We start from the raw sequence: 23,671 nt of genomic DNA on the forward strand, positions 1-23,671 counted from the left end.
TACCATGCAGACCTTACAATGTAATTATGTTTAACCACTTTAAGCTTTGGTAGTTGAGGACAAATATTTAAATTTTTTTGAGTATAAACACCAACATGTATTAAATAAAATCAAGGAATTTTAACTCATCTTTTTCTGATGTCAAAAAACTATATTTTCCATTTATTCAGAGACCTTCTGATGGCAAAAATATGCTTTTGGAATGAGAGAAGATTTTATTACTAAAATCTGAATACAACCTAATGAATAGATAGTATGGGAAAAGTGAACTTTGGATATGCAATGACATATCTAACCAAAGAGGAAAATGTGATTCAGAGTTCTAGTAAAAATACTTTTGTGAGAAAAAAAATCACACGTTACTAGTCACATCTACATGTTTAGGTTAAGGATACTGTACTATCTGAATGTTTTTTTCCAAATCCCTGAAGTCATGGGAATGGCAAAGATTACAATAGTGAAAATTATACCAAATATTTTTCAGTCACGCTAAGACAAAACAAAGTTTTAGGGTTCAATAATCCTCCCTTAATTCCAGCTACAGGAACAAATCAGGGAACAATGAGAGATGAATAATGTAGGCCTTCACAAAAAGAATGACCAGGGCCAGGCTGTGCATAGAGGTTAGGTAAGTACAAGGGGAGCTCTGCCTCAGTCACACCTCCATCCTCTCGTCTTAGTTCCAGTGGGTGAATGGGGAAAACATGGAGAAAGGTCTGAACTCAAAGGGAATTGTCTACATTCATGTACTAATGCCACTTGAAGAAATCCTAAATGACTAAAACCACAACTTAGATTTGTTCTTTCAAAGGATTTGTCTAACAAAAACACTAAGTACAAAGAGGGAGAATCTTTTTAAACTTGAAATGGGAGAAAAAATTTACTTTCTATAATCTAAAAAATAACTCAGATTTCATGGGGTTTTTTTCTTCAATAGACAGTACTCAATATGTTACCCAGGTTGGTCTTGAATTCCTGGGCTCAAGTGATCCTTCCACCTCAGCCTTCCAAGTAGCTGGAGATTCAGGTGTATGCCACTACACCCAGCCATTTCATAACCTTTTGTAAATTTTTTGTGTACTACCACTAAGAACACTTACAAGTATTTTAAATAAGAGCAATTCTGCCTCCCATGGAGTTATTTTTTTCAGACAAATCCAATTTTCCCAAACCAATCTAAACCAAATACATATAATAACCAAAAAAGTGTCACAACTGCTGGACCCGGTGGCTCACGCCTATAATCTCAGAACTTTGGGAGGCTGAGGTGAGAGGATTGCCTGAGCCCAGGGGTTCAAAATCAGCTTGGGCAACCGGACGAAACCACGTCTCCACAATAAATCAAAAAATTAGCCAGGTGTGGTGGCAAGTGCCAGCTACTTGGAAGGCTGAGGCAGAAGGATCGCCTGAGCCCAACACGTTGAGGCTGGGGTGGCTGTGAGTGTGCCACTGCACTCCAGACGAGGCAACAGAGTAAGACTCCTACTCAAAAAAAAAAAAAGTGTCACAATTAAGAAAGACTAAAGACTTGACCTTAAGATCCTGGAATTCTTTAGGGCTCAGTAGAGGAATGATCATCTTCAACTCTATATTTTCTCTTCAGATGCTCTAATTCACATTCATGATTTCTTTTTTTTGAGTTGGAGTCTCACTCTGTCACCCAGACTGGAGTGCAGTGGCTGCTCCCGGCCACCGCAGCCTCGACCTGCTGGGCTCCGGCGATCCTTCCGCCTCAGCCTTCCGAGTAGCCGGAATTACAGGCATGCGCTACCCCGCCCAGCTGATGTTTTTTTTTTTTTTTTGATTTATTGTAGAGATGAGGTCTCGCTGCCCAGGCGGGTCTCGAACCCGCGGGCTCAGGCAATCCACTCACCTCAGCCTCCCAAAGGCGCGGGATTACAGGCTGAGCCACTGAGCCCGGCTTACATTCATGATTTCAATTATCATCACATGCTCACAAGTATCAAATATTTTTTTTGGGGGGGGGTCGGAGTCTTACTCTGTCGCCCAGACGGAGGGCAGTGGCCGCTCCCAGTCACTGCAGCCTCGACCTGCTGGGCTCGGGCAATCCTTCCGCCTTAGCCTTCCAAGTAGCTGGAACTACATGCGCGCAATACCACACCCAGCTAATTTTTGATTTATTGTAGAGATGAGGTCTCACCAAGTTGCCCAGGCGGGTCTTGAACCCGCGGGCTCAGGCAATCCACTCACCTCAGCCTCCCAAAGTGCGGGATTACAGGCTGAGCCACCGAGCCCGGCTACAAGTATCAAATAAATATCTACAGCCCAGACCTCTCCTTTGAGTTCTTGATCTATACTCCCAAAAGTACTTCTTCAAAATCTCCACCTAAATATAACACATGACAACATAAATTCATAGTCTTCCTTCCCTGCCCTAATGTTCCCTACCATCCATCCAGATGCACAAGACAAAACTACCCTCTCTGCCACCAAACCATAGCCCCTCATGGACCATCTACTACTTGCCTGTCCATTCCAACCACCTCTCACCATCTTCACTGTCATCACTCTGAACCAGGCCACCATTCCAACCACCTCTCACCATCTTCACTGTCATCACTCTGAACCAGGCCACCATCATTTCTGCAAGTCTCATGGCCAATCTCTTTGAATCCACTAATGCCTTTCTCTAATATAACTGCAAATCTACAGTAAAATAATCTCTCTAAAGCACAAATCTAATTATTGTATACCTCTACACAAAACACTTCAACACTTTTCCATTGTTTTTAGGACACAGACCAAATCCTGAATACAATAAGAGTATATATCAAGGTTCTCAATCTCAGCCATATTGACATTTAGGCTAAATAATTCTTTGTTGTGCACTGTAGGATGTTTAACAGCATGCCTGGCCTCTACCTATAAATGCCAGTATTACACCTTCCACCCCATCCCATCTCACATTCTGACAGGCAAAAATGTCTCCATATACTGCCAAATGTCCCCTGGAAGACAAAAATCACTCCCTGGTTAAGAACTATTCATCTATAAGTCCTGGCTCCAGCCTAACTCTCTTGGCTACTTCCTACCTTGCTGTCCAGGTTACTGTTAAAGTGATGGTATGGGCTATACCATAGCTAAGAGTACAGGAGCCTAAGTGCAAATGTCAGCTCGACTCTTTCCTAGCTAGGTGATCATGAGCAAGTTACTTCACTTCTCCATGCCTTGGGTCCATTATCAATAAGATGAAGATAATAACAGACAACTTTATAGGGTTACTGTGAGATTTATGCTCATTAAAAGTACTCAAGGCCTAGTACATAATGAGAGTTCAATAAATGTTAGCTGCTATTGTTATTCCTTGAATTCTCCATACTTCTTCAGGCTCAAGAACTTGTCACATGTTCTTCCCTCTGAATAAAAAGCTCTTCTTTGCATCTGACAACTCCCTTTCCCTTAAGTAATTCCACTCATCCTTCAAAACTCAGTTGAAAACTCATTCTCAAAGCCTCCCAAACATGTAAGTCCCTGTGCCAGCATTCTTTAATAAAACCATTTATTGGGCAACCCTCTCGGGTCCCCTTCCATTATGGGAGTTTTTCTGTGTTCTCAATAAATCCTGCTTTCTCAAAAAACAAAACAAAACAAACCCATTTACTGTTCCCTCAACGCATTCAATGCAGCTATAAATAAATATATTACTATATTTCCTCAATTCTAAGATTGCTAGTGATTGTGACATACACAGATAATTAGTTTTCAAGACAAGAAGAAACTGCCAGCTTAAATGAGGAACTAGTTCATTGTGTAAATATTTGTTCAGTGTCTATGTTCTCCTTCAGAATCTAAGCAATGACCATGTCAGCCTTTACTCCACATACTCGATATGTGACACAGCAGTGCAGACAGTAGGTGCCCAATATTTTCTGAATTACATTAAAACTTAATTTAAAAATAAATAAATTATATTCATCAATGAAAGATGGTAATAACACCCATAATTATTGATTATCATAATTCTTGGCATTTCTAAAAGTTGCTATTCTTGCCTAAACGTTTTTATCCTTATCATGACCTAAAAATGAATAAATTACTCAAAGAAGTGAAATTACTATGAAAAAACCATTAGGTCTGTCAAGCCATTATGGTTATCATTTCATAAAAGATTAACAATGGAAAGTATCTTTTATTATTATTGTTGTTGTTGCTATTTTTTTTGAGTCAGAGTCTCACTCTGTCACCAAGGCTGGGAGTACAGTGGCAAGCTCACAGCCACCACAGCCTCAAGCTGCTGGGCTCAGAAAATCCTTCTGTCTCAGTCTTTCAAGTAGCTGGAAATAAAGGCACAGCACAGCACCATGCCCAGCTAATTTTGTTATTTATTGTACAGACAAGGTCTTGTCATGTTGTCCAGGCTGGTGTCCAATCCCTGGGCTTAGGTAATTCTCTCATCTCTTACTCCCAAAGTGTTGGCATGAGCCACTGTACCTGGCAAAAGTATCTTTTTTTTTGAGTTGGAGTCTCACTGTTTCCCAGGCTGGAGTGTAGTAGCACATTCACGGCCACAGCAGCCTCAACCCTGCTGGGCTCAGGTGATCCTTCTGCCTCAGCCTTCCAAGTAGCTGGAACCACAGGCACATGCCACCACGCCCAGCTAATTTTTGATTTATTGTAGAGATGAGGTCTCACCAAGTTGCCCAGGCTGGTCTCAAACCCATGGACTCAGGCAGTCCTCTCACCTCAGTCTTCCAAAGCGCTGGTGTTGAGCCATTGGGCCCAGCCTGAAAGTATCTTTTAAACTAAGCATAGGTCTTCCTTTTGTATCTTTTCCACAGGTTGTTAATCCATAGTCAAAAACCTCAAACTGCTTCTCACTCCTAGGTGACTTGAATGGCTGTTACATCCTTAGGCAACAAAATGAAATCCAACCAAGTATGCATCAACAGATGAACATATAAACAAAAAATAGCATATATATACACACACATATATATATGAATATTATTAAGCCATAAAAAAAGAAATTTAAAAGGAAAAATAAAGGTGGGTTCAGTGGTTCAGCCTGTAATCCCACGCTTTGGGAGGCTGAGGTGAGTAGATTGCCTGAGCCCACGGGTTCGAGACCCGCCTGGGCAACTTGGCAAGACCTCATCTCTACAATAAATCAAAAACTAGCCGGGTGTGGTAGCGCGCACCTGTAGTTCCAGCTACTTGGAAGGCTGAGGCGGAAGGATCGCCGGAGCCCAGCAGGTCGAGGCTGCGGTAGCCAGGAGCAGCTACTCCACTCCAGTCTGGGCGACTGAGTGAGACTCCAACTCAAAAAAAAAAAGGAAAAGTAAGAAAAGGAATGTTCTGATACCTGTTACATCAATGAATCTTGAAAATATTATGCTACAGAATAAACCACATACAAAAGGACAAATATTGTACATACCCACTTACAAGAAACATTTAGAATCGGCAAAGGTATAGAGACACAAAGCAGATTAAAGGTTATCAGGGGCTGAAAGAGGGGATAATGGGGAGTTAGTGCTTAATGGGGAGTTTCTGTCTGAGATGATGAAAGGTCTTACAAATCAATAGTGGATGGCTGCACAATATTTTGAATGTAATTAAGGCCACTGAACTGCACACTTTGTTTTTTGTTTTTTGTTTTTTTGAGTTGGAGTCTCACTCTGTCGCCCAGACTGGAGTGCAGTGGCTGCTCCCGGCCACCGCAGCCTCGACCTGCTGGGCTGCAGCGATCCTTCCGCCTCAGCCTTCCAAGTAGCCGGAATTACAGGCATGCGCTACCACGTCCGGCTGATTTTTTTTTTAATTTATTGTAGAGATGAGATCTCGCTGCCCAGGTGGGTCTCAAACCCACGGGATCAGGCAATCCACTCACCTCAGCCTCCCAAAGGCGCGGGATTACAGGCTGAGCCACCGAGCCCGGTTGAACTGCACACTTTTAAAAAAGAAATCCAAATGTTCTAGTAGGTACAAATATAAAACAGCCATGGAGTATCCTTTCTTTCTTCTTATAAGTAGGTCTATGTACCAAAAGTGACTGTTTTTAATTTTTTCTTTAATTTTTAGAGATGGGGGTCTCACCCTGTCACCTGGCCTGGAGTGCAGTGGCAGGATCTTAGCTCACTGCAGCCTTGAATCCTTCCATCTCAGCCTCCTGAGTAGCTGGGAGAGACTATAGGCACATGCCACCATGCCCAGCTTTCTTCTCAAAGGAATACTTTGAGAAGCATAATTCACTTTTTTCTACCCTCATCTTTCTCCTTTTGAGAGGCTAGCTGCCTAAGGCTGCCAATTTAATACACCAGACATATGTTTTCAGATAATTTTCACTGAAAACCAACCTTCCAATTACATTTTCCACAAGCATATGAAACAATCAAAGCCAAACACACATGAAAGCTAAGCATTTAGATTGATCTTCTGACACCCTAGGGGACTTGTTGATGACCTCTTCCAACATCTGCTCCTCTGAACTCCTCCAACAGCTTTAGCAGCTCAAGCTCCAAGAGCAAAACAGCAACATGCCTATTACAGACATGACAGGATTTCTAAATTCATTCGCATGCCTGCCTTCACAGAATAGTCTTTAAACATTTCAACATCTTTTTAAGAAAAAGCACTCAGGTTTTGTAAGAGGAAAAGTATTCTAGAAAAAAATGTTAGCGATGGTTGCACAACAATATAAGTGTACTTAATGCCACAGAAATGTACACTTAATGGTTAAGATGGTAAATGTTATATTATGTGTATTTTACCAGAATTTGTTAAATGTACTCAGTCATGTATTTTAGCATGCAAATTATTAAGTTTGTGGAATATATTTATGCCCTTTGTTTTTTTTCCCTCCTTATTCACTCTGGTTGTCTGCTTTCTGGCCAATTGAGAAGCATGGAAACCTGAGCAGATACCAAGCAAGAAGAAAAAGAAGCTATTTTTACTTATTTATGGCATTCCCTATCCACTCCAAAAAACAAGCTGAAAAGAAGAAAGACAAGTTAAACTCTTAAGATTTAACTTAAAAAAAAAGATTAAATGATTTGTCCTTTTTATTGTTATGAGAGTTCTGTTAGCTCTGGTTTGTTTCTAAATAAAGCAATGTTTTTGGGTGAAAGGGATGATCCTCCTGGAGAAAATAAGGATTAGGGCCTATGTATGATTATCAATCAGTCAGTGTATGAATGGACAGAGTAGGAATGGTTATAAAAACTTTGAAGGATAGAAAAAGATTCACAAGGGACGTATGAATGAACTATTAAAACTGTGATATACAATTCCTCTAAAGTTTTAAAACTATTGTATCACATATTAGACAATCGTTTTTGGTTTTTTTTTTTTTAATTGGAGTCTCACTCTGTTGCCCAGACTGGAGTGCAGTGGCATACTCCTGGCCATCGCAGCCTCAATCTATTGGGCTCCGGCGATCCTTCTGCCTCAGTCTTCCAAGTAGCTGGAACTACAGGTGCGCGCTACCACGCCCGGCTAATTTTTTGATTTATTGTAGAGACGAGGTCTCGCCAAGTTGCCCAGGCAGGTCTCGAACCTGCGGGCTTGGGCAATCTACTCACCTCAGCCTCCCAAAGCGCAGGATTACAGGCTGAGCCACCAAGTCCAGTTTAGACAATCTTAACAATGAAAACTGGCCCTTTCATATTTCAAGTTAAACTTGAGCCTTTTGACTTTTGTTTGTTTGTTTGTTTACAGTCAGAGTCATCTGGCCAAGTTGCTCAGGCTGATCTGGAACCCATGGGCTCAGGCAATCAATCCTCTCCTCTCCACCTCCCAAAGTGCTAGGATTACAGGCATGAGCCACTGTGCCCAGCCCTACTCAATTTTTTAAAGGAAGCATCACCTCAACAATAACTTAAAGTAGCAAATACTTAAGGTATAAAAGGAACTTAGTAGGGGGAGACATTTTCTTTCCTTACAGAAATCTAGGCAAAGCCCTAGATTTTGGAATTTTGGAAATAAACATCTAGGTAGCTTCAATATTCTTTTCTTTCCTTTTTTTGAGTTGGAGTCTAACTCTCCCCCAGGCTGGAGTGCAGTGACACACTCATGGTTACCACAGCCTCAACCTGCTGGGCTCAGGCAATCCTTCCACCTCAGTCTTCCAAGTAGCTAGAACTACAGGTGCATATCACCACACCTGGCTAATTTTTTTATTTATTATAAAGATGAAGTCTCACCATGTTGCCCGGGTTGGTCTTGAACCCCTGGGCTCAAGCAATCCTCTGGCCTTCCACCTTCAAAGTGCTGGGATTATAGGCATGAGCTACCGCACCTGGCTTAGTTTCAATTTTCAACTAAAACTATGTGGCTTCCAAAATGGTTCATTCATACAAATACTTAAGATCACTGTAAAGTAGTGTCTACTTTTTTTTTTTTGAGTGGGAGTCTTATTCTGTCACCCAAGCTGGAATGCAGGACACGCTCACAGCCACCGTGGCCTTAACCTGCTGGGCTCAGGAGATCCTTCCACCTCAGCCTTCCAAGTAGCTGCAATTACAGGCACATGTCACCACACCCAGCTAACTGTTTGATTTACTGTAGAGACGAGGTCTCACCAAGCTGCCCTGGCTGGTCTCGAACCCATGGGCTCAGGCAATCCTCTCACATCGGCCTCCCAAAGTGCTGGCTTAAGACACCGTGCCCAGCTTACTTTTTCATTTTTAAATATCTTTCATTTTTTATTTAAAAAGTCTCATTGATTTTTTTAAGTAATTGTGTTAAATATCACAATTTTGTTATGACAGTTTTTAGATAACTTTTCTTTGCTTCCAATATCCTCCGACAGAATCTGACTTCTAATTCAAAAACTAAAGGAGTTGCTTCCAAAAAGAAAAATGTAACAGTGAACTGAATCAAAAGAAGACGGAGTAATATCAAAAACAAAAACAAAACCCCAGCACTAATCCTAAGTGAATTATTTACTAAGAATAACAAGGGGAAGTGATAAGAATAATTCTCACCAAAAGAATATAATTTAATAAAGCTCTAGGCAATCCTTCTACCAGATTAGGTCAGTCTGCAACCTCATATAGAATCTGAAACAAAGTTAAAACTTCACTAAGAAATCCCAGTTCAGAGTTATTTTAAATTTTCAATATACAACAGGAATTGTTGCCCGTGATTCAATAGGTGACACCCCTTCTTTTCTTTTTTTTCCTGAATTGCCAAAAAACTGAAATAAAAATGCCCCAGAAGCTCTGTTACTAGCTAAAAAACTAAACATAAAATACAATGTTTCAAAAAATAACTAAGACACTAAATTTAAGCAGACAACAAATAAGAATTGTTTCTCTCAACATTTATATACAGCACCTTCTGGGACAAATTACATAGTCCAATAAGCATTTCTAGAATATACTTATCAATCTTTAACATTCTAATTATCCTAAGCTTAAATTCTGAAGATTAATGATAAATTTCAATATATTAGGATAGGTACCTGGGACTCATGTAACCCACAAATATATAATGAAAAATTAACTTTGGATGAATTGGATATTGTGAAAATTGATTATATGAACTGGAATTATCTTGTCGTACTCAATTAAATAGGGGTCAAGAAACGAGGGGGAAGAAAAGAGAACTTGGGAGACAAGTGCCTGGTCAGGGATTATCTCTCAAGCCAGTTGCCGAAATGACCTGCCAAGACCAGTTTTACCTCATAGCTACAGAAACCAACTGCCATAACTCTAAGACTAGTTTTACCTACCACTGTCACTCACCAATCAGAGCATGCCAGCTCCCAAAAACCTCACTAGTGCCAATGAGCTTTCTTTCAAAACAGTACTTAATAATTCTCTTTTTAATAAAACACTCAACCTGCCATTGCTTTGTTAAGCTCTGGTGTGATCACGTGGCTCTTTGAGCTATGGCCGCCATGTTTCCTAGTTTTGGCCCTCTCCCTGTGGAGGTGAATCTCCTCTTTCTTTTTCTCCAATATACTTTCTAAATAAACTATATTTTCCAACCTAAAACAAAAACAAAAAAACCCAAACTTTTCATTATTTGAACAAAAGACCATCTCAGTTTGTGTATGTCCAAATTGCAATTCTGTTGTCCCAAGTAAATGTTCTGTTTAGAGATTCATCTCAGTATTTTATTTATTTTGATAATATCTAAGTATATTTTATTCTAATAAAGGTATATCAGAGGTCAGTCATAAAATCTTGCTCATAGTAAACATTTTGAAACTAGCTCAATAAGTGAATGTCTGTATCTGTCACTTCAGCATTTTTACAACACTCTCATCTATAAAACTCAGTGTTGAGAGGGAGATTTATCAGACATACCTCTCTGGCAATGCTACTCAAAGCTTCATCTTCTGCAGAAAATCGATCTTTCAAAGGTGTTCTTTTCCTTCCAGAACCAGGAGTCCCCATCTTGTGTTCTTAATAATCTTTTAGACCTGAAAGTTATTTCACTCTGTTTTCAATCCTGAAATAAACAGAAATAGTAATTAGGATGTTCTTCTTTGTGCAGTTTTAGTGCTCATTTATATATTCACTTTTAACAGAGAAATTTCTCTTTAGAGACATTAGTCGCTAATTATCTTTTCCCACCACCAAATTATTACAACAAATTTTGGAATATTTAAATTTATGCTAACTACCAAATTTCCTAGCTTTTCACTGTCCTACTCAAGACAACCCATGAGAGTGTGTTATAATATTAGCCTTAGAAAACTGCAGTCAGCAGTAATTCTACTTAACAGTTTAAAATTACTACATCTATTTCTAAAATTGATTTCCATCCCAGAGTGAAAGACATTTCAGAAAAGTCATTCAGTCTAAAGTTTTGGAAGAATGTGTTCAAGAAGCTTTAATAATGAGTTAAAGTTACAAAGGCAAATTTGTTTTTTAGTGTAATTTAAAAAACAACTCCAATTAAACCACAACCACAAAAAAGAACAAATGAAGATTTATTATTCTGTAATTAACAATAACCCACATTGTTTACGTAACAAATAGCTGAGTGCCTGCTGCTGCTAAGTACTACAAGAAGTACTAAAGATACATGATGAACAAAAGTAGTGTAATTAAATGATTAAGAATATATCTATGGAACTATTATTATTATTAAACAGACCTATTTTTACAAAAGAAAGAAAAACCATCTGCCAGGATTAAATAAGGATGACAAAGACCATGTAACTTTTCTAACACATGGTATTTGAGATTAAAAATTCCCATGAGAGAATGCATCCCAAATTGCATGGCTTCTTTTCTTTTATACACATTGCTAAGACGTATAGCTCATTTAGCTAAATGGCCAGTAACTTAAAAAAAAAACTTCTCCTAGCTTTAACAAAATAAATTGGTAAAATTTTACTACAGTCACAAAAGAATTCTCAAGTAAGACTGTCCTAACAGAATTGGCTATATTAAAACTCTAAATGTACTGGAATTTACTTGATTCTGGCAAAATAGCAGAACCACTCCACCAAAATCATTTTCTACAGGGAAAATTCAGGCCATTCCCATTTCTCCATTTCTCATTCACTAGACACCATTTCTCATTCACTAGAGCTAGCTTGTTATATCTGTCAACCAGAATAAAGACTGATGAAGGTTTATTAATTTACTACAGAAAATATATCTTAATATTATCATTAAGAAAAGAGCTCATTTAAAAATGGAAACAGTGGCTCAGCCTATAATCCCAGCACTTTGGGAGGCCAAGGTGAGTGGACTGCCTGAGCCCACGGGTTCGAGAACAGTCCAAGCAACTTGGTGAGACCTTGTCTCTACAATAAATTTTTTAAAAATTAGCTGGACGTGGTAGCACACGCCTGGAGTTCCGGCTACTTGGAAGTCTGAGGTGGAATGATCGCTGGAGACCAGCAGGTTGACGCTGAGGTGGCCATGAATGTGCCACTGCATTCCAGCCTGGGCAACAGAGTGAGACTCCAATTCAAAAAACAAACAAAAAAATGGAAACAAACAAACAAAAAAAACTATACATTTGAAAGCAGCAGCTAATAAATCCCAGTCACAAATCAGAACAATTCCTAAAGTCTCCAATCATCTTCACCTTCAGCATAATTTGAAAGATTATTCACTTACTTAATAGTAATGGTACATAGAAATATTGGCCACCCACTGAAAAAAAAACCAACATGCAATACAAAATTACTTTTCAGACTATAGTGACAATTTAGCTAATGCATTGCAATATCAACCAATATTTGTCCTTTAGCCAGCCTTCCTAGGACACATGGAAAGATATTTCACAAAAGCAGGAGACAAAAACATAGGTATTTTCTAATTCCAGACAAATGAAAATAATTACAGAAGAAAAAAGTAGATTTGGTTGAAAGTATATCCACAGTTTAACAGTGGTTTTGTCAGAGGGAAAAGATTATGGATGCATTTTTTTCTTTGTGATTCTCAAAACTGTCAATAGCATTGAGGGAAAAGAGATGCACTTAAAAAAATAAAAACATTCTGCTCCAAGGTTCAGAGAATAAACTGGCCACTAAGGGGATTACACCCAAATTAGGCACAATATGCTATACAACTGAGTGACACTATCTGAAACCACTGTTGGTGGCATTCTTTTGAATGTCCTTCTTTCTTTTCTTTCTCCTCTTCCCCCATAATTCATTTTCCTTCTTTCTCAACTAACACTACCTATGCCTTATACCTGACAGGGTGTTCCTAGCCCATAGACTTATGTAAAAAATAATCCTTTCTCAAAGATGCCTTAACCACAAAACTGGGCCAAGCACAATAGCTCACACCTGTAATCCCAGCATTTGGGAAGTTGAGGTGGGAGGACTACTTGAGCCCAGGAGTTCGAGACCAGCCTAGACAACATAGCGAGACCTTCTCTCTATAAAAAAGTCAGAAAATTAGCTGGGTATAGGGCACATGCTTGTAGTCTTAACCACTCGAGAGGCTGAGACAGAAGGCTCACCTGAGCCCAGGAGGTCAAGGCTGTGGTGGGCCATGAAGGGGTCACTGCACTCCAGCCTGAGCAACAGAGTGAGACTCTAACAACAAACAAACAAACAAACAAACAGTTTCAGCAAGCTCCAGGATAGACAGTCCTGAGAGAAAGGCGACAGGAAAGAAACAGAAGCACCGGATGAGCACTAAATGGGAACAACTTCCTGCCCGTCTTCCTTGTCCTTCCTTGTCCTTCCTACTATCTACAGAGGTGTTTACATAACTAATCGGCCAGGTCCAGTCACTCTTTCAGTTGCACATGAGGCAGATCAACCACTCCTATTTCAAAGAATAATCTAGTACTTTTGAAAAACTTATATTATTTGTACTCTGTAGGCAGGTATCCTTACCAATATTAGAAGAATGTATATATTATTAGAAAAGATTTTCAGTTCCTATGCAATTTACTAGTAGCTCCAGACCATTCTGTATCAATGACAGGGGAAACCTGGAAAGAAATACGATTCCTAGCATAGCCAAGGGAAAACCGTTTTTCAACAAAATGACAAAAATAAGGATGCAGATTTAAAGGCAACTTTAAATAGATTATCTTGTTTCTGATTCTAAAGGACTTTCAATAAATTTCGACCCTAAAGTTTGCTCCAGAACACTTCTTCAGGAGTCATGTTAATCTCTTTCAGCTTTTCCTTAGGGGTATCAAACAACTTAAGAGCTAAACCATTACATCAATTGATAAGAACAAAACTGCCTGCATTTTTGTCAAGTCCTTTACCCAGAGTGTCAAGTTGATTTTCTCCAGATGGTTTTGTCATTAAATAATTATCTACTTAAGGAAAAGAAGGGAAGTACCACCAAGATGTTGTAGAATATAAGTCTTCCAAAATAGATACTTCAATAAGGCTTTCTGTTCAGCAATGAACTTCTCATATATTGTATGTCTGAAACAACAGGCATTTTGCCACATTAAACGTGGCACTTCCATGATATTGTTCACTTGTGTAAGAACAGAATGTGCATGTAGTATCAGTATGTCACATCCTAAATATAGCACACTTAGATAGTTCTGTGCCTAGCTGGATCCTGACAGATAGTTACTTTATATCTAAGTATTGCATCATAGAGAATTCAAAATATTGTCCTGGTATGTCTTTGCATCAGAGCTGCCATTAGTTAACACTAGTCTGCACAATAAAACATTTGATAGTTATTCATAAACTAATCCCAGTCTCTAGGATGGTACCTGAACTAGAGACTTAGTGACAGTAACAACAAAAGAAGAAATAATGGAATCCAGATGGTAGGTACATGGGAAACGATCTGCTTCAATTTACTGCACTACCAGTCAGAAAAAATGGAGGCTATGCTGCCCTTCCCACGTCTTTCCCACGTCCTAAGTCTTTTCATCTATCTACCTGTTCCATCTATCTAACATGGTTAGTTTGAGGCTCCAGTGAGTTAAAACAAATGGAAGTATTTAATACACTATAAAACATTCCATAAATATTTATAGCATCTTGAATTAACTACTCTTTTTACATATTTAGCTTATGAAATTGACAAAAAGCAAGGCTGGCCTTTCTTTGTAATTTCATGATGGTTTTAACCAAACAAAAATATCCTCAAGTCCTTTCTCCAGCATGCATTATGTGATAGCATTGGCCATGCTAAGAACTTTTGTTTAAGTATGGAACAATCTGGAAAAAATGAAAATGCCTTTGACTATAATCATTTTGCTGTGTAGCACACTTATACAATAAAAACAAAAACAAAGATTTTAAGGTACTTTGTGTTATTCAAAGTTTATTTTTGAAAATCCAGATAGAAATGTAGCCTTATAATGGTTACCAGTCACCTTACTAGAGCACAAGTGATTTAAAGGGAAACAGAAGACAGATCGTTAAATGGCACACTTAAAATCTGTGCATATCGTTTTGTAAATTTTACCCCAAAAGAAAAAAGTCCTCTACATAAATACTAAACACTAGTCAGTGATATGCATGTTAAAATATTTAGAGTTGAAGAGTATTGATATCTGTTACTTACTATGAAATGCAACAATAACAACAAAAGATGAAATAATAGAATCCAAGTGGTAGATACACAGATATTCACAGTACAACTCTTTCCATTTTTCCATATGTTTGAAATTTTTTATAATAAAATGATGGGGAGAAAAGTATCTGGTTAAGAAGAGTGGGTGACTAAGTGAACAAAAGGCACTAGAACTAGGAATTGCAATTTAAAAACTGATGAGAAAAAGACAAGGAAGGCAAAAGTAATCACATCACTAAAGATTATCAATAGTTACACATAGATTACAAAGATTATGGGCAAGGGAGAGAATGGCCCAAAATTATGGACCAGAAAAGGGAAAAAGGGAGAGGAAGATGAGAGGAAGAAGAAAGGGAGGGAAAGTGGGATTAAAGACAGTTAAAGACATCAATCTTGAAAACAACGAGATGAAACCATTACATGAAATTAATAAATCATCAGAGCAGAACCTACAGAGAGAATAAAAGGGACACTGAGAAACTGAGGCAAAATATAAAATGAAAAAATATATGTGGGCAAAACTGGAGGATTTGGCAAAACAAGGAAAGGTAAATGCTAAACAAAAACTAAATGTCAGAAGAATGTTAAAATCTATAATGGTCAAGTCAAACTCATATTTCATAAAGAAGAATGCCTATAAAGGATAAGTGAGAACCTGTATAATCACTACTCCTATTTCTACATTCAGTTGTCCTAAGGACTGCCAAAAGTTTTTGAAAGTCTCCTCGTATTTTGAATACACACTATTATCGTATTCAACACAACTGATAATCTTTCCATTTCCTCTCTTCAATGATATTGGTTGCACTTTAAAAAATTTCTTACTTTTTTTCTCTTTTTTGAATCAAGGTCTCACTCTGTTGCCCAGGCTGGAGTGCAGTGGCAGGATCACAGCTCACCACACCCTCGACCTCCTGGGCTCAGGCGATCCTTTTGCCTCAGCCTCCGAAGCAGCTGGGACTACAGTCACATACCACCATGCCCAGCTAATTTTTCTGATTTTTTTTTTTTGTAGAGATGAGGTCTCGCTATGTTGCCTAGACTGGTCTCAAATTCCTGGGCTCAAGCAATCCTCCCTACTTGGCCTTCCAAAGTGTTGGAATTACAGGTGTGAGCCACTGTGCCCAGTCCACTTTTTAAATTAAATTTAATCCTTTGTCAAGAGTAGTCATTTTGAAGGTCAAATAGATATGCAAGTTCCTATAAATTGTAAAGTACTATAGAAATATGTTATTGCTGATATTAAAAAAAAAAAAGACCTGAAATTATACTAGCAAAAGAGAAACTGACAAAGTAAAACTCAGAAGTAAATCCCTAAGTTTAGCTTTTAGTTGAGAGAAGGGTAGTTGGATCAGAGATTGTACATTTTCAAATACAAGTATAATCCAACACCATATCTGCATATTTGTGAGAAGGCATTTTTTTACTCATTCCAATTGACTAGATATGTAGCCACATTAAGAGGTACAGATAATCACTTTGTTAAACTGCAAAAGTGTGTGTTTTCTTTCTAAACTATATGGCATTATTCTAAAATACTTCCTTCACCAGAAGAGAAGAAAATCCAAACTAAAGTGTTAGAGACATGTAACTAAATTCTGCTGATAATAAAACAGAAGGAACCAGAATTAAGTCCCAATGGAAGAGTTTAAATTAGCCTTAAATCTTAAGCAGTCCTTTTTGATCAAGGATGAATATCGACAATACTCATATTAACTATATTCTAATGTGAACAAAAATAAAACTTATAACAAAATGCAACAAAAGAAAAAATACACAAATAAACATAACCATTTCCATTTATTTCCGATCTATAGTCAAACAACACATAAAACTGAAAATATCCCAAATTGATAACAATAACTTTATTAAGTCAAGGTCAATCAACATAACAAAATAAATGGCATTAGAAACTCATGGAAAGCAAAAAGAGGCAACTCTGATATTTTATTACATAATGTACAAAAGAAGACAAAATGGCATATAAAGTAAGATTGCAAAAATGAAAAACTTTGCACATATGCATAACGAATGACAAAGGCAGTGAAAAAAACTTACCTTTTTCTTAAGGCTTAAATATTGTTAATAATCAAAAACTCTAAATGTTAAGTTAAAAGCTACAATTATGGGGCTATTTCATTGTATGAAAACATTAACTTTGAAACTACATCAATAAGTTGATAATGTGGAAAGATTCATTTAGTCTGTCAAAGCAGTTGCGAAGTAGGTATATAAAACTTTATGTTGGTCAGCTATGGGAAAACCATAATTTTCTTTTGAGTTGGAGTCTCACTCTGTTGCCCAGGCTAAAGTGCAGTGGCATGATCACAGCCACCGCAACATCAATCCGCTGGGCTCAGGCAATCCTTCCACCTCAGGCTTTCAAGTAGCTGGAACTACAGATGTGGGCCAAAAGCCCACCTAATTTTTTGAGACAAATTTTTTATCTTAGAGACAAAGTCTCACCCAGTTGCCCAGGCTGGTCTCGAACCCCTGGGCTCAGGCAATCCTCTCGCCTCTGCCTCCCAAGGTGCTGGGATTACAGGCGTGAGCCATCATGCCTGGTCGGGAAAATCATAATTTTTTAATGAGATTTCATACTAACCATCACTATCATAGATTATAATGAAATTCCAAGTAAATAAGAAATACACTGCTGATTTACCATAGGAACAAAGATCTGAGTGCTATATGCACCCACTCATAAGTGGGCCCTTAACATTATTATAATACTGTAAGAAAGGAATTGGCGACTGGGCATAGTGACTCACACCTATAATCCCAGCACTTCGGGAGGTCAAGGTGAGAGGATTGCCTGAGTACATGGGTTCGAGACCAGCCTGGGCAATTTGGTGGGACCTCATCTCTATAATAAATTTTAAAAATTAGCTGGGTGTGGTGGCGTGTGCCTGTAGTTCCAGCTACTTGGAAGGCTGAGGCAGAAAAATCGCCAAAGCCCAACAGATCGAGGCTACAGTGCCCATGAGCATCCCACTGCACTCCAGCCTGGGTGACAGAGTGAGACTCTGACTCAAAAAAAGAGAAAGGGATTGGCAATAATGGGACACTGCCAGGGGAGGGGGACACAAAACACCAGTAAGGGAACACGCACTCCATTTACCTTTACGATGTCCACTTCTGTACCTAACCCTGAATTGTACTCCACATCTTTAAAATAAAACAAAAAAATTAAAAAAAAAAAAGAAATACAGCCGGGCTCGGAGGCTCAGCCTGTAATCCCGCGACTTTGGGAGGCTGAGGTAAGTGGATTGCCTGAGCCCGCGGGTTCGAGACCCGCCAGGGCAGCAAGACCTCATCTCTACAATAAATCAAAAATTAGCCGGGCGTGGTAGCGCGTGCCTGTAGTTCCAGCTACTTGGAAGGCTGAGGCGGAAGGATCGCTGGAGCCCAGCAGGTGGAGGCTGCGGTGGCCGGGAGCGGCCACTGCACTCCAGTCTGGGCGAGAGAGTGAGACTCCAACTCAAAAAAAAAGCAAAAAACCAAAAAAAAGAAATACACTGCTAATTTTAAATAAAATGAGCACCACTGAATTAACCTTAAAAATGTTATAAAATAAAATTTAAAAATCTAAGCCAAGCTCGATGACTCACGCTATAAACGCAGCACTTTGGGAGGCAGAGGCAAGGGCATTACCTGATCCCAGAGGTTCAAGTCCAGCCTGGGCAACCTGTTAAGATTTCACCTCTACAATAGATTAAAAAAGTAGCCAGGCACAGTGGTGTACACCTGTAATTCCAGCTACTTGAAAGGCTGAGGTGCAGGAATCACCTGGGCCCAGCAGAACGAGACTGCAGTAGCCACAAGCATGCCACTGCATTTCAGCTTGGGCAACACAGTGAAACTCTGACTCAAAAAAAAAAAAAAATGTAACTCAAGTATCAACAGATCAAAATTAGAACGGAAAAACAACAATCAATAGCCTGCTAAAGTGCTGGAAAAAACATTAACTTTAAAATCTACAAGTTTTGTGGCCAGGCTTGGTGGCTTAGCCTGTAATCCTAGCACTTTGGGAGGCCAAGATGAGTGGATTGCGTGACCCCACGGGTTCAAGACCAGCCCGGGCAACTTAGCGAGATCCCGTCTCTACAATAAAAAAAAAAAAAAATTAGCCAGATGTGGTAGTGCGTGCCTGTAGTTCCGGCTACTTGGAACACTGAGGTGGAAGGATTGCCGGAGCCCAGCAGGTCAACGCTGGGGTGGCCATGAGTGTGACACTGCACTCCAAAATCAACAAGTTTTTTTAATCAAAGCAAAATCCTTTGAAATTTTCAGTTTTCCCTTAAGAGCTCTATGATTCCTTCCACCCACGAAACTCACTCATTGGGGGTAGGGGGTTAAAGTCACATGAAGTACTTTCTTTTTTTTTTTTTTTTTTTTTGAGTTGAAGTCTCACTCCGCCATCCAGGCTGAAGGGCAGTGGTATACTCATGGCCATTGCAGCCTCAACCTGCTGGGCTCAGACGATCCTTCTGCCTCAGCCTTCCAAATAGCTGGAACTACAGGCACACGCCACCACACTCGGCTAATTTTTTGATTTACTATAAAGATGAGATCTCGCCAAATTGTCCAGATTGGTCTCGAACCTGTGGGTTCAGGCAATCCTCTCACCTCAGCCTCCAAAAGTGCTGGGATTATAGGCGCGAGCCACCATATACCAACATCTTTCCTCTCTTGAGTCATTTTGGTCAGGTTTGTGTAACTAGTCTTAAATAGAAAGGGTAAGTAATGTCCTGAAATAGTAGAAAAGCTATCAACAGGTACATAAAAAGAAGTAGTAAGCAAGATATAATGCAATATAAGTACAATTTTCATCAGGGAATGATTAGAAAAAAGAGCAGAGCTGCAGCTAAAGTACAAATAGCTAATCCAAGCGCCACCCCAATCTAAAGACATATGCAATGAGTTCCACTTTAAATACATTACTTTTGCTGATAAAAGATCTAACACCAGAACTTGGTGGCTTCTTTTCATAAAAAAGAGAAATTAACTTCCCTACTCCCTTACCTGCTCATCTACCACCTCCATCCCCCATCCCACCCCACATAAACAATTTTCTAATAATGAAAATGCTTAAAAAACTCAAGCTGCATACTCTGTATCTTATCCATGTTTTTATGTCAGGCATACAGCAAGATGTTCAGGAAATACTGAATGAATGAGAACTAATAACACTTGACCACTAAATATGTCATTTAAAAAAAACCTTTTATTCTAGAAAAGCTAAGGCTCCAAAAGTCCAATTTTAAGGATTAAATAAAATAGCTAACCGTAATTAGTTTCTTAGCCTAATTTTTTTTTTTTTAGTTGGAATCTCACTCCTTCACCCAGGCTGGAGTGCAGTGACATGTACGCTCACAGCCACCCCAGCGTCAACCTGCTGGGCTCTGGAGATCCTTCCGCCTCAGCCTTCCAAGTAGCAGGAACTACAGATGCACACTACCACACCTGGCTATTTTTTATTTTATTGTAGAGACGGGATCTCGTCAAGTTGCCGGGGCTGGTCTAGAACCTGTGGCCTCAGAGAATCCACTTGCCTTGGACTCCCAAAGTGCTGGGATTACAGGCTGAGCCACTGAGTCTGGCCTTTAGCCTAATTTTTCAAATTCAGTATTCATTCTGAATGTTATTTTTGACAGATTACAAAATAGTTAAAAAATAAAAAATGCAGTTCAAAGTTTAAAGTTTAATTTAAAACTGATGTATGAACATAATTTCAAATAGAAATAATCAATGTTTCCTTCAAGATAAATAGCTGTTATTATAATCAAAAGACTGAGTTATAGTTCAACATAGAAGATTAACTACAGTTATCTTATTTTCTTCCTTACACTCTGTTAAAATATAAATGTTGGAGGAGATGTTGAGAGTAGCAGTGGTAATAAACTCATGAAGACAATGGAAATAACTGGAGGCTAGCAATTTCAATAAACATTTGAAAGATAGAAAGTGAAGAAAAGATAATTTTGTCGAGCAGTGAAAGTATCTCTAAAGAGTGAAACCACCAAGAAACAAGTTATCTTATGTCTAAAGAACTGTATGGTATCTCTAAATGGTAGAATTAAGGCCCAGACAAAAAACAAAACAAAGCAAGACAAAAATCAGGATCATTTAAAAGTCTTGATTATTAAATAGTTGGGCCCCTCCATAGCCAGGCTGTCACCTGAACTCCGATATATTGAATGTAGTATTACCTCAGCCCCCTTTAAAAGTCATCCAACATGAAAGTCCGATGAAGTGTCTGGGAGGTCTGGAAGCCTCCAATCCCTTGTTAAAAAAAAAAAATTGAGCTAGCCAAACTGAACACGTGTCGGGCCCTGTTTGCTACTGATGGATCCATCAGACTTAAGATGAAAAAACAAAAAAAACCCCACAACTTTATTGTTTCTATAAAAATGATAAACCTCACTACAAAAAAAAAAAACAACACTTGGAACAATATAGAAAAGTACAAAAAAAGAAAAGAAAAGAAAAATCATTCACCTTGCTTCTACAATACATATTCCTGCCCCAGGAAAGCTCAAACCCTACCAAATCTCAAACCAAGAAACCTGTGAAAAGCCACTAACACAAAAGAATAACTTCATGAAAATAAACTATACAGAGAAAAGAAAACAAAAGTAGGTATCGTTAATATCTGCAGAGAATTAAGAAAGCATATTATAACTATGGAACAAGACATGGAAAATTCAGAGAATAAAAACAAGATCTTGGAAATTAAATCATGACAATAGAAATTTAAAATTCAGCACAACTCAGCAATTCCACCCCTAGGTATACACTCAAAAGAATTGAAAACATGTGTTCACACAAAAACTTGTACATAAATGTTCACAGCAGCATTAGTTATAATAGCCTAAGTGGAAACAATCCAAATGTCCATCAACTGGTGAATGGATAAGCAAATGTGGTACAGCCATACAATGGCATATTATCCAGCCATAAAAAGGAATAAGTACTGACGCTACAACGAGGATGAACCTTGAAAACATTGAGGTAAGTGAAAAAAGTCAGACACAAAGGTAAGATTTCATATGTGAAACATCCAGAACATAGAAAGTAGATTAGTGCTTTCCAGAGGCTGGGGGGAAACAGAAAACGGAGAGTGACTACTATAGATATAAAGCTCCTTTTTTGGAGTAATGAAAACATTCTGGAATTAGTGGCGATAGCTGCACAACTCTGTAAATATACTAAAAACTGAAGGCATCACCACTTTAAAGGAATAAATTTTATGACACACGAACATTACCTCTACTTTTTAAATTAAATTTTAAAAACACAGGTTAGGAAATAAAGTTCAGAAAGTCTCACAGAAAGCAAAGAAAAAAGACAAAGAGAGAAAATAAAAGAGAAAAAATATAAGGTTGAAGTGTCAGTCAAGGGGGGGGTGAAGTGTCAGTAAAGAGGGACCAACATTTAAATAACTAAAGAAAGGGAAAACAGAAATTATTAATAATATAACTTCCAGAAGCTAAGCACATGAGTTACCAGACTGAAAGCACTCAGAGTATTCAACACAAGTCCTAAGTTCTCACCAAGATAAATCACAGTGAATTTTAAACAATTGGGACAAAGATGATCTTACAAACTTCCAGGGTAGGGAAATCAGGCCACATATATAAATGATTAACAATGGGAATGGCTTCAGACTTCCAAAAGTAATTCTGGAAACAAGAAGACAATAATTGATGCCTTCAATTCCCAAAGGAAACTTACAGACAACCTAAAAAGCAGCTTATGCCAATCAAGTCACTCTATTCTCATACTTGATTATTAAAAACAAGAACGGTCTCAAAAATGTATCTCTTTTACATCCTTTGTCAAGAGGCTACTAGAAGATACACTTCATCATGAAAAATGAGAAAATCAAGTGAGGGAGAAATTTAGCATACAGGAAATAAATCCAACACAGAAGAGGGACAAAGGGGATCCCCAGAATAATAAATACCCCCAACCCAGAATGAAAGCTACAGTATTAACAATGTGATTCAAGAGATATAATGGAGGACTGTCATCACCAAAATTTCCACAGCCTTTGGGGCCTCTTTTTATCATGAGATGTGCTTGGTCCAGGTTTTCAACAGAACTTAGTTTATCTTGACCCAGCGTTGACGAAGCTCCTACTGTCCCTTCCCCTGTTGCCTAGATGGGTTGAGGACTTACTTCACAGCACAAGTGAAATAAGAAATGTTTTTTTATCTATTCCTGAGGGCAAAAGCTATTCCCTCAACCATAGTTCTAGATATTGTCGGTAGCACCTTGTAAACACTTCAGCTCTGCCAGACTCCTCAAATGTAGTGTGCCTTGTGCTTCTCTGGTATCAATAACAAACTTTTAGCTGGGCACAGCACCACATGCCTTAATCCCAGCACTTTGAGAGCCAAGGCAGGTGGACTGCTTAAGTCCAGGAGTTTGAGACTAGCCTGGGCAATACAGCAAGCAAGAGCTCATGTCTACAAAAAAAAAAATCAACAAATTAGCCAGGCATATTGGCACACGCCTGAGGTCCCAGCTACTCAGGATGCTGAGGTGAAAGGATCACCTGAGTCCAGGAGGTCAAGGCTGCCAGGGCAACAGCTTGAGACTCTGACTCCAAAAAAAAAAGAAAAGAAAAGAAAACTTTCCCAATACCCAGAAAGGACTCAAAGAAAACTCTTTTCAGCTTGTCTTATCCTGGGAGACTTCATCTAATAGTGGCACTTTGC

The 23,671-nt window shown here is 38.7% G+C and overlaps 1 protein-coding gene across 7 annotated transcripts in view; it reads right to left on the minus strand.

Annotated features, from left to right (window-relative positions):
* Nucleotides 1-23,671, minus strand: part of LRRFIP2 (LRR binding FLII interacting protein 2) — a 129,592-nt gene that overhangs the window by 90,530 nt on the left and 15,391 nt on the right. For all 7 annotated transcript variants that reach the window (XM_008061264.2, XM_021714052.1, XM_008061265.2 and 4 more), the window contains exon 3: nt 10,275-10,419. In XM_008061264.2, the coding sequence (XP_008059455.1) occupies nt 10,275-10,364 (90 nt within the window). In that variant the 5' untranslated portion in view covers nt 10,365-10,419. The remainder of the gene's footprint in view (nt 1-10,274; nt 10,420-23,671) is intronic.

The sequence above is a fragment of the Carlito syrichta genome, unplaced genomic scaffold (genome assembly GCF_000164805.1).
Source record: "Carlito syrichta isolate Samal-C Ts95f unplaced genomic scaffold, Tarsius_syrichta-2.0.1 Scaffold305170, whole genome shotgun sequence".
In the NCBI taxonomy this organism is placed as follows: Eukaryota; Metazoa; Chordata; class Mammalia; order Primates; family Tarsiidae; genus Carlito; species Carlito syrichta.